The sequence below is a fragment of the Petromyzon marinus genome, chromosome 31 (genome assembly GCF_048934315.1).
Source record: "Petromyzon marinus isolate PM22_M1 ecotype Great Lakes invasive population chromosome 31, UKy_Petmar_22M1.pri1.0, whole genome shotgun sequence".
In the NCBI taxonomy this organism is placed as follows: Eukaryota; Metazoa; Chordata; class Hyperoartia; order Petromyzontiformes; family Petromyzontidae; genus Petromyzon; species Petromyzon marinus.
In genome coordinates this window covers 5,783,536-5,795,789 of record NC_133697.1, presented here as the reverse complement: position 1 = coordinate 5,795,789, position 12,254 = coordinate 5,783,536, and the positions used below count along the sequence as shown (strand labels likewise).

General features: G+C 53.8%; 1 protein-coding gene across 2 annotated transcripts; it reads right to left on the bottom strand.

Annotated features, from left to right (window-relative positions):
- Positions 1 to 200: 200 nt before the first annotated feature.
- LOC116947944 (BTB/POZ domain-containing protein 6-B-like) lies at positions 201 to 9,132 on the bottom strand. 2 transcript variants are annotated; one of them, XM_032964287.2, is made up of 4 exons: positions 6,512 to 9,132; positions 3,623 to 3,695; positions 2,809 to 2,927; positions 201 to 2,244 (listed from the first exon to the last, which is right to left on the bottom strand). In XM_032964287.2, exons 1-4 carry the CDS (start codon positions 6,706 to 6,708, stop codon positions 1,167 to 1,169), a joined length of 1,467 nt encoding a protein of 488 aa, XP_032820178.2. In that variant the 5' UTR covers positions 6,709 to 9,132; the 3' UTR covers positions 201 to 1,166. The 2 variants fall into 2 exon arrangements, with proteins under 2 accessions (XP_032820178.2, XP_032820177.2); XM_032964286.2 differs by having other exon boundaries at positions 6,455 to 9,128.
- Between the last annotated feature and the right edge of the window lie 3,122 nt (positions 9,133 to 12,254).

Below are 12,254 nucleotides of genomic sequence, written 5' to 3'. Positions count from 1 at the left end.
TACTAGAGACGATTGAATGAAAGCCTACATAGATTACATGAAACGCGTGTGATCAGAGCCGTGAAAACCCGCGCAGTTGGCACCTCGGCGTTGTTTTTTTAAAAATAAAAAATCAAGAGCGCATTCTTCGTCATTGAAGAAACTCTGCTAATGCCCCCACGACCCCCCAAATGAAAGAGGAAGTAGACGCGACGCCAGCATCCAGAGCACAGCAGCATATTTATGTATTTCCACATGAAAAATAAATAACAAGAACAAGGCGCAAACTTCAAAACACACCGAACAATACCAACAGAGACGCGCTTAGCTCGTTGAAAATTGCCCACGAAAGTCCATAATTCGAGTAATAACAGCCTGACATACGGTAGCAGAACATTCGCATTCAACCTGTACGCGAATCGAGGGTTATACAAAGCTCGTGCCAACGCGCATGCTGGGAACATCGCTGCATCGCACAGCACAGGTGGTGGAGTGTGCATTGGAATGCGCTGCATGGCCGCGGATCGTGATTGCGTTTGCTAAACCACTTTTGGTTGCGTATGGAATGTTTTCAGATTGAAAGTGGTGTTTAGGACGGGCAGATTTATCACACTCCAGTTTCATCCGCACGAAGAATCCTCATACATACTGTTGCCCATACATGTTACAGTTTGCCCTTTCCAAAAAAAAGACATTAAAACATTTGAATGTACACAACAGAGTAGGTATATTGAATATCTGAATACGTTAGAATATATGTTGATAATAAATACTGCTTTCATATGTATGTGTCGCTTTCGAACCCAACAGCTCGATAAATAAACCATGTTCCAGTAGCTCTAATCTAGTTTGAACGAAATAGCTATACGCGATATAAAATGATAGCTTTTGGATCATACAGCGCAAATAATTCGCATGAACAGCCACAACAGAATTTCGCAACAGGGCTCGATTTCATACGGAGGAGCTGTCCGGGCCTGGCTCCGGACAATGTCTCAGCACCCCCCACGTTCCCTCCCACCGCTATCCGCGGGCAAAGGGTGGGGGAGGCGAAGAGGGGGGGGAGTGTTTGGGGGGGGGGGCGCGGCAAATATTCAATGAGAAATGAAGCCCTCTGATTTTACAGTCTCGGTAACACATTCAGCAAGCTCACAGCATTCGCAGGCTCAGCACGCGGCTTGGTCACCTCACGCGTAAAACATGAGCTCCGGGATCTGTCCGCTCAACACCCCCGTGCCACCCTCGCTCTCGGGCGCGCACTGGAACAGGAACGCGACCCCGTCGCAGCGCACTTCCGCGAGCCCGTCCTCTCCGCTGTAGCCAACCTCGGCGCCGGCCAGCACCGCGGAGGCCGTGTGGAACACGTGCGGCTCCACCTGCACGGCGTGCTCGAACCACACGGCCACAGGTCGCGCCGAGCCGCCCGAGCTCAGCAGCGGCGCCGAGAGCCGAGCCAAGGTGGCGCCACGCCGTTTGATGTCCACCGTAGCCGCGCACTCCGCGGCCCCGCTCCGCGGCCCGTACAGCCCCAGCCCGGTCAGGAAGATGCGGCGGTCCACCTTGAAGCGCACGGCGTCGCAGCGGCCGCCGCCGCCGCTCTGGTAGCGGCGTTGGTCCGCGCCGCCACCGATGCCATCGATGCCACCGCCGTGGCTACACGAGGACTGGAAGCGCAGGCAGCGCGACGTGGCGAGACCCTTCCTGGGCACGCACAGGAAATCGAGCTTGGGCTTCTGCCGCGCCGTGTAGAAGAGGAAGATGCTGTTGGTCTCCTCGGCGCTGAGCACGCCCGACTGCGCGGCCCCATTCGCGAATTCCTCCACCGACATGGCCGGGATGCGGACGAGGTGCAGCGCGCCGCCGAGCGCCTTCCGCTTGTTCTTAGCCGTCAGCTCGAGCCCCTGCCTTTGGCACTCCGCGCCCGACCAGGCCAGCGCCGCCTCGAACACGCTCGCCTCGCGCGCCGTGAGCGACTCCCGCCGCAGGATCGACTCCACGGTGGCACGGTCGAGCTGGAGGAACGACCGCGATCCGAGCGCCAGTTCCGCCTGAGCGTCGATGAGCTCCCAGCAGCGCTCGGCCAGGCCCTGCTCGTGGAGCGCGACGCTCTGAGCCAGCAGCGCGCACGCGTTCTCGTGGCTCAGGCTGCCCTCGAGGAAGGCGCGACACGTGCGCGCCAAGCGCGCGACCGCAAACCGCTTGGCCGCGCGCAGCGTGGACAGCGCCGTGTCCACCTGCAGCGGCGCCTCCTCGCAGTAGATGCACCTGCGGAAGGTTGGCACGTGGTTATGCTACGTATCGTTATCGATTATCGATCGTCGTCGTCATTGGACCCTCGGACGCGATCGATTCACTGCCGGATGAAGGCACCCCCCCCCCTTCCCCCGTACCCACCCCCACCACACCGGCACCGTAACGCCACGCACGGGCGCTGCTACCATCCATCTGGCTTCCGTATGTCGATTCGCTGCTGGATGAGGGTCTCCCCTCTCTGTTACCGGTCGTGGGGGTTGCTCGAGCGCACTTCGTCACGCTGGCTTGTACGAGGAGGCCCCGGGGTTGTGCACACACGTGGGAGCAAGAATACGGTGGGAGCGCAAACGTCGACTTCGCTCCACTGCCCTCTGCTGCCAACCGCGTGGAGACACGCAGCCTCCCCCCTCGTGACCGTATCGGAGACGATCCCGACCGATATCGGCCTCGCGCTCGCGTGCGTACACCCGCCAAGTAAAACGCGCTGTCGACAACGAGGCGAGAGCCCAGGCCTGGGCAGGATAGGAGGGGCATTGAACGAACGCGAGCAACGTTGAAGGTCCGCGCGGGGCTCACCGAATCATGCAGAGAAAGGAGGCTGGCTCCACGTCTGGGATGTGGAACTCCACCTCGTCTGTCGACGCGTCTCCAAAAAACATGGCATCGAAGACTCTGCTCTCCACAGCCAGGATGCGCTGGCGAACACAAACGCGACGCCCATCGAAGTTACAAGCCCAGGCGCAGGAACAGTTGCAGCATTTATTGTTTTTTTTTTGCTGGTACTACTGTGGATGCAATAAAGTCAGTAAGTGTTATTGCGGAGCATTAACAGTAATGGGATAAATGCATAAATGCATTTATAATCCAATACACCCCCGTCTCTCCTCACAGGCATCATATAAATGTAGTCCATCGGACCTAATGGCTCACCAATATCATCTCGAAGCATTTGTTTTACGAGCGTGACTCAAATGATGAGACCGTGAAACGCGACGCCGGGCCAGAGTTCTAATCGAATCTAATGATTCGTTTTGTTATTATTATTATTGCGTCGTTCATGCAAATTGCATATCACAGGACAAGCTGGAAGGTTGTCAGGTAGTGAGACGGCGACAACAATTGCTCTGCGGTTCTCTGTTTATAAGGATGTTTTTTTCCAGCCAATTACTGAGGGAAAAAAAACAGGAGCGCCCGGCGAATAACCCCGACACGTGCGAGGGGGTAGCGCAAATTCTGCCGGAAAATAATATTAGTCTCGAAAGCCAGATGGACTAAAATATTCACGTTATATGTATGGGGAGAGAATAACGGAGGAATATTTAGTTATGTTATTTTTTAAAAAATGACAGGTGCATTCAAAATGAACGGGGTAATTCAGGCAGCCAGGTACCTTGTGTGCAGGTACCCTCCGAGCCCTATCGGAAGGTCCCACGACAAAGTGGACATCAGCCACGAGCTCGTTGCTGCAAAGTGACCGACACAGCCAAGGTCGCAACACAGACACATCACTCACGCCTGCGAATTATAGACGGGTTTGGCAGTATGCGCGCCACATGCTTACCAGACACTCGCCACTTACCTGACACTCGCGTAACACTCACAAGACACAGTCATGTGACACTCACGCCAACACTTACTTATCATGAACGTGACACCCGACCCTCGCATCTAACCACTCGCCAGACGCTCACCAGACACTCACCATTTACACAACACTCACCAGACACTCACCACTCACCAGACACTCACCACTCACAAGACTCTCACACTCACCCGACACTCACCACTCACCAGACACTCACCACTCACACAACACTCACCACTCACACAACACTCACCAGACACTCACCACTCACCAGACACTCACCACTCACCAGACACTTACCACTCACCAGACACTTACCACTCACCAGACACTCACCACTCACCCGACACTCACCACTCACCAGACACTCACCACTCACCAGACACTCACCACTCACCCGACACTCACCACTCAACAGACACTCACAACTCACCCGACACTCACCACTCACACAACACTCACCACTCACACAACACTCACCAGACACTCACCACTCACCCGACACTCACCACTCACACAACACTCACCAGACACTCACCACTCACCCGACACTCACCACTCACCAGACACTCACCACTCACCAGACACTCACCACTCTCGCGACACTCACCACTCACCAGACACTCACCAGACACTCACCACTCACCAGACACTCACCACTCAACAGACACTCACCACTCACCGACACTCACCACTCACCAGACACTCACACAACACTCACACAACACTCACCACTCACCAAACACTCACCACTCACCAGACACTCACCACTCACACAACACTCACCACTCACCAGACACTCACCACTCACCCGACACTCAACAGACACTCACCAGACACTCACCACTCACCAGACGCTCACCAGACACTCACCACTCACCAGACACTCACCACTCACCAGACACTCACCACTCACCAGACACTCACCACTCACACAACACTCACCACTCACCAGACACTCACCACTCACCCGACACTCACCACTCAACAGACACTCACCACTCACCAGACGCTCACCAGACACTCACCACTCACCAGACACTCACCACTCACCAGACACTCACCACTCACTAGACACTCACCAGACACTCACCACTCACCAGACACTCACCACTCACCCGACACTTACCACTCACCAGACACTCACCAGACACTCACCACTTACCAGACACTCACCACTCACCAGACACTCACCACTCACCAGACACTCACCACTCACCCGACGCTCACCACTCACCAGACACTCACCACTCACTAGACACTCACCACTCAACAGACACTCACCACTCACCCGACACTCACCACTCAACAGACACTCACCAGACACTCACCACTCACCCGACACTCACCACTCACCAGACACTCACCACTCACCAGACACTCACCACTCACCAGACACTCACCACTCACCAGACACTCACCACTCACCAGACACTCACCCGACACTCACCACTCACCAGACACTCACCACTCACCAGACACTCACAACTCACCAGACACTCACCACTCACACAACACTCACCACTCACCAGACACTCACCACTCACCAGACACTCACCACCCACCCGACACTCACCACTCACCCGACACTCACCACTCACCAGACACTCATCACTCACCAGACACTCACCACTCACTAGACACTCACCACTCACCAGACACTTACACAACACTCACACAACACTCACCACTCACCAGACACTCACCACTCACACAACACTCACCACTCACCAGACACTCACCACTCACCCGACACTCACCACTCAACAGACACTCACCAGATACTCACCACTCACCAGACGCTCACCAGACACTCACCACTCACCAGACACTCACCACTCACCAGACACTTACCACTCACCAGACACTCACCACTCACCCGACGCTCACCACTCACCCGACGCTCACCACTCACCAGACACTCACCAGACACTCACCATTCACTACTTGTCAGACACTGATCTCACACTCACCGTGACTCTGAAACTGACATTCATGTCTAGCGATCATAAACAGGCTTTGCTGTAAGCACGATATTCGCTCGTATGCTTGTGCACGACTCGACCCATAGTACAACAGTAATAATAATGATGTCAAATCTTTACCCAGGACGAGCGTCACGAAGCCCTCTTTCTGCTTTGGGAAGTTTGCCCAATTCAATTGGTGAGTGCTGGCATCTAGAGGGAAAGTGGAGTAACCGGATAAACTCCACGCATACAAAAAGGGTAAAGCTCTACGCTCTGCACAGATGGATGCAATCATCCATTGCCGGTGAGATATTTATCATCGGGCATATGCCCGATGATAAATTCAACTGAACTGTCCATTAAAGGACACGTCGGTCCACTCAAGATCAAGGTGAAGACAATTTAATTCCGCTCAGTCCCGTTGACGCCACTCCACCTCGCCGTAGCTTCCTTCCGCCAACTCCACCGCCCGTTGCAAGCTCGACAATCGCCACATCCTCCAAGGACGTTTCGCTTCAAGCACGTCTCTCTGGCAGCCGTCAACAGCTATTACCAACCCCCTCGTCGCCGGACCCTACGCCCTCCCCTGCCTGGAGGAATCGCCCCTGCGCTGAACCCCGCTTTCCGCCACCGCTCAGGTGCCGGCATGTGGACGTGACTGCGCGATCACCTTTCCGCGAATGGGTGGCGAGACACCGCCTCGCCCTCGCGAGCCGCCTCGGCGAACCTCGTCTCCTCGGAGCAGCCGGGCCCCGGGGCGCCGCCCTGGCGCTCGTCGGGCGTCCTGCCTCGCTTCTTCGTCGCGCCCCGCGCGCTGTGAAACTCGCAGCAGACCGGCAGCCGCTTCGCCTTGGCCATCTTCTTCATCTTGGACCTCTTCAGCGCCTCCGGGAGCAGCGTGAAGATCGCGTGGAGGCACCTCATGCCACCGCCGCCGCCCCCGGCGCTGCCAGGGCTGCGCGGCTCGTCCGCTTCCTGGGGGCCGGCGGGCGAGCCCCGCGACCACCGCGGCCAAGACGACCCCGTGGGAGACGGAGCGAGGTGAACTCGGCGCGTGGACTTCGGCACGGCTCGACGAGGAAGGGCTCAGTGCGCTGCGGACAGACGCGACGCCTTTCAGCGCCCTGGACAGCGCCGCACACTTCACGCCGTCCCCGTCTCTATACTGCCGACAAACTGCTCAGCAAAGCAAGCGGTTGTGTGCGTGTATATATGTACACACACACGAACTGTGTTTAATTATATGTTATCTTTCACGCGATGTCGTGTGTGTGTTTTTTAATTAACAGCGGTGCTTTGCCCCTAGCCTACGAGCGCCGCGAGCTACAGCGCAGAGCTGTGTACACCCTGCGCGACTCCCATCGCACGGCTCACACGCGCGCGATCCTCCACCGCTCTAGCGCTCACATTGAAGCGTGTACGGGGGCTTCTTTGCACGCATTCCCATGCCCCACCGCCTCCACACGGAACGCGCCGGTTACGCAATGATTGCACAGGCTCGCGGGTGTCTCGCGTGCGCGTGCGTGTGTGTGTTCGTCCGGGCATGCGTGTGTGATGGGGTTGGGGGGGAAGTCGAAGGGAGGTTGGGTTGAAGGTAGAACCGCCCTCTCCCTCCTGCACCTCCCCTCCCTGACACCACAACCGCAAAACACGAATACCTTATTCAAATTGCCACGTTATCATACAAATTAACACATTGGAATGATTGCTCGTGTATATGTAACCGTTGTGTGAATGGGCGTACTGCCCTACGAATACTGCCATCCGAGTTCAATTCCCGCTAACAGCAGTGACGAATATCTGAACCGATTCGATGCCTCCCCTATGTGGACTCAGCCTTAAATGAGTACGTAGAGTACTTGGTTCGGTGTTAAAACATCAGCATTGGGAAGGCAAAGGCGGCCGGTATTGTAGTTGTGCCACCCACTCCCTCGTGTGCCGTGCCGGCCTTCATAGGTTATCGCTAACATCATTTGCCCCAACACTCTGTTAAGGCTATACGGAGGATCTTTGTCGTATGCGTAGTGTAGCGTTTCACCCACTATGTTGCCGTTGACTAGGTGTGGGGGTGGAGGGCTTCATCCAACAGTGAATGAACCATGGCTGATAACTATGGTGATGTATGACCATGGCCATTCTATATACGTTGCGCTTCAGCCGTTAACACTCCTAGTGCAAAGAAGGTGGCCAGCTAGGAGAAGAGACGACGAGATCAGCCTCGCGTGCGGGTGGCCAAGCGGATCATTATCGCATCGCAAGGATCGCGAGAGAGATGTCGCCTGCTTGGTGAGAGGCCCCTACCGTCCAGCAGTGGATTGACCACGGTTGACATCTACGATGCCGACGATGTCCGTGGGGCCCCTCGGTTAAACAACAAAAAAATTGTGCTCCTTCCATTCGTACTCCGGCTAAAGCGTGCGCGGTGGGACGTTCGTGACGCAACGTGCTCCACGCAATCCGCAACCCCGCAGCAGCCACTTTGCAACAGCGCTTTTTCTCCAGTGCAGCTCAATATCGTTGATTGCCGTTGGCGTTACAAGAAAGTCCGTCGATGAGACGGCGGCGTTGCAAGCCGCGTGTCTGCCGACTCCGCTGTCCGAGGCTGAGTGTTGAATTAAATTTTCATCTAAACACCAAGCCCTTGCTTCGGTTCAGACGCGATAGTCGTTGAAGCAGCAGCAGCAGCAGCTGTGTCTATTGCTTGTAACGGCACACACACACAGGAGAATATTTGGGTGACAGTTGGAAATCCACTTCAGCACGCACGCCCTGCGCTGCTGTACCTTCACACCGACGGGACACGTGCTGGATTGCGTTACTTCTTTCCCCAGACCATTCTCAAACCATCGTTGCATTGGCGCCCTGTCTCTAAACGAGTGGGATTGAATATCATGCTGCTTGCATTTAAGGCTTTAACCAAGGAACTGGCTCAAATTTATATTCAGGAGCTAATTCAATCGTATTTCCCTTCAAGTTCTCTATAATTTTCCGGCGATGCCCTTTCAAATCTACCTCGATCTCGGCTGCGTTCTTGAGATGATGAGCCTGCTATTGCGTTGGCCCCCGTTTAGTGGAACTCCCCACCGTTGGAGATCAGGCTGCCGCTGTGCCCTGTGGCCGTGAATAATTTAGGGACAGTTGTGAACCCGTGCCCGCGATCAAATTGCCTGGAATGTGCCCTGTCTCGTGTCAGATCGCAGAAGCGGAGGAGGGTCGAGCTGCTTTGGTGGGCCCACCACAATGTATGAGGTTGCTTTTTATGCTCTGCTCTCCCTCTGACTATGAATTTTCTTCCCGCAGCCATCCGTGCTGTCAACTCCCCCCCCCCCCCACTCCCACAGTTTAAGTAAAGATTTAATAGATCCCTCTTCTCCTCTGGCTATGACTATATACGTTACTTGCCTTCCACTGTTCTGTAAGACTATCTCTTGTTCTTGAACCCCACTGTTCTATATTGATTATCTGCTGAACCTCACTGTTTTGTATGACGATCTCTTTATCTTTGCCCAACTCTTTGTACAGCACCTTCAGATGTGGGAGGTTGATGAGAAGGGGAGAGGAGGGGGGGCAGAAAAATTCCATGAAAAAATAATGCCCTTGCAGGATCCTCCTGAAAATGACTCTCTTTAGACACATAAAGACCTACCTTGATAAATAGAGGACATTAATATTCCTTTTGCATATCTAAAATGTTTTTTTATAATTCCACCTGATGGTGCCTGGTGCGTAGATGGGACCCATATTACCAGCGTTCATGTTGTACTGTACGTAAGTTGAACTTCTTTCGCACCCTACGGAGCCAACCGTGCTAATCGCAGCTGAGAATACTACCGCGCATGTGTTCACGGTTTGACAGTGCACCGCGTGTTATTTGGCAGGATGTCCGACGTTTCGCTCCACGTGCTGGGAGCTTCTTCAGGAGTTGAATATAGTGACGACACGCGGACAAAAAACACACACAAAATCATAACGGTTGGAATACCGCAAACGTTATTTTCCCGCTGCTAGTAGTCGGCTGAATTGCTGATGTTTAGATTGTTTTTCCCTTGCCCCACTGGGTTGTAAGACGTAGGTCAACGTGAAAGGTGGGGGAAACATCCAGAGATTTTTTTTGGGAGCAGAGGAATCTGCAGCAAGGTACAGTAAATATATAGTCTCCTTAACTGTTGATGTCGAAATGGGCACGTCCAGTGCCTGAAAGTGTCTCTGTAGATCATCATCCCATCACTAATATAGTAAAAGGATGGAATATTTCCAGTATTAAAAAAAAACACAACTAAAACTTTTTGGTATTTTGTGAAAGCCCCAAAAAACAAAAGGGAAGACCAATAGTTCTGAGGAGCGCGTGCGGTTCATGACACAAATCCTGTAAGTTTGTGCTTTTGAAGTTCACTCGGAAATCTCAGCGACGTAAAAAACAACATTGGTGTAGGCCTGCGTGCCCTCTTTGTCAATCCGCTGCTGGATGAGGGTCTGTCCACACCGTGCGGGTCACGGGTTTATTTGACCCTGCTTCAGCTTACCGGTCAGTGCGGGTTAATATATGAGGGAAGCATCCGTCGTGGGACAATAGAAGTGCAGTACAACAATGAATCTGCACTGCCTTCTTCTGCCCATCACATAACCCCACAGCCCCCATGCAAACCTGTGTGTGCACGAATCTCACCCATTCAAGTACCGTGCAGACTCATACCTGCTTAGTTTCCGAGATCCGATGAGATCGGGGGCATTTCAGGTGCCATGGTCACCGGCCCATTACAGCGCAATGCAAGCGATGTTCACAGAACGCGTGACAAAAGTCGTCTTTGCGTGCACCCGCGGTGGCAAAACAGAAGGGGATGCCGAGCTATGCGCGCCTACTGCGGATGTGTATCATTTATAGGACACTCGAGGACGGTTATGTAAGTCACCTCGATACGTTTGGAACAATTCGCCTGGAGTTTCAGTTGAATGTAAAGAGAATGGGATTTGTGCGCTCTGGAAGCACCACCACCCCCACCCCCCAAACACACACACACAAGGCGTGATGGGAGTGAGATGTCGTCGTGGAATTCCGTGACTCTGCCCATCGGTTTGTTTGTAAATGATTGGGACATTGAATAGCCGCATGCAAAGTGTAGCGTCACTGTTCAGCCGAAGTGGCACTTGTTGTTCGAGCTCGCACGTGCGTTCACGCGCAACAGTTCCAGGTCGATCTAGACGGCCGGTGTAGTCTCACCGCATTCGGCACAGCGGAATGACTGAAATGGACATACACGTGCCGTATGCCTCACCAATAGCCAGCTTGCGCTTACACAATTTTAGTTCTCCCCTCATCGAGTTCGCGTCTTCGATTTGCGCTGTAATTTGACAGATAGAGTGATAGAGTGGGGGGGGGGGGGGGGGGGAGGAGACAGGGGGGGGGGGAGACAGGGCGAGGGGGGGGGCTTAGAAATTGAATTGAGGCACGGAGAGGGTGAGAGGCAGGTTTGGACAGCTGTGATGTTGAGCGCAAAAAAATACATTTTCACCGACGTTGTTGCTCCACACTGCGTCATCATAGCAATGCTATGCACTGTGTCGAGTAGCAGGCAAACATTCATTTTGGGAGAGTTCTATTCAATTTATTGCATTCGAGCGCAAGTTCGGGAGCTGAATGGCCACGTTGATGTCCCGCTAGCCACGAGAGGGCTTCAGGAGAGAGTTCACTGTAGGATTGCAGACTACGGTGCACCGGTGCAGCATAACACACCTGTGCAGTATAACACATCTCTGCAGCATAACACACCGGTGCAGCATAACACACCGGTGCAGCATTACACACCGGTGCAGTATAACACACCTGTGCAGCATAACACACCGGTGCAGCATTACACACCGGTGCAGTATAACACACCGGTGCAGTATAACACACCGGTGCAGTATAACACACCGGTGCAGCATTACACACCGGTGCAGCATTACACACCGGTGCAGTATAACACACCGGTGCAGTATAACACACCTGTGCAGCATAACACACCGGTGCAGCATAACACACCGGTGCAGTATAACACACCTGTCCAGTATAACACACCGGTGCAGCATTACAGACCGGTGCAGCATTACACATCGGTGCAGTATAACACACCGGTGCAGCATTACACACCAGTGCAGTATAACACACCTGTGCAGCATAACACACCTGTGCAGCATTACACACCGGTGCAGTATAACACAACCGTGCAGTATAACACACCGGTGCAGTATAACACACCGGTGCAGCATTACAGACCGGTGCAGTATAACACACCTGTGCAGTATAACACACCTGTGCAGCATAACACACCGGTGCAGCATTACAGACCGGTGCAGTATAACACAACCGTGCAGTATAACACACCGGTGCAGCATTACACACCGGTGCAGCATTACACACCGGTGCAGTATAACACACCGGTGCAGTATAACACACCTGTGCAGTATAACACACCGGTGAAGTATAAGACACC

Coding starts and splice junctions, on each gene's coding strand:
- LOC116947944 (XM_032964286.2), bottom strand. CDS start 6,708: ATGAGGTGCCTCCACGCGATCTTCACGCTGCTCCCGGAGGCGCTGAAG. Junction 3,696..6,454: donor CGCCACCCATTCGCGGAAAG/GTGATCGCGCAG, acceptor GTCACTTTGCAG/CAACGAGCTCGTGGCTGATG. Junction 2,245..2,808: donor TCCTTTCTCTGCATGATTCG/GTGAGCCCCGCG, acceptor AACCTTCCGCAG/GTGCATCTACTGCGAGGAGG.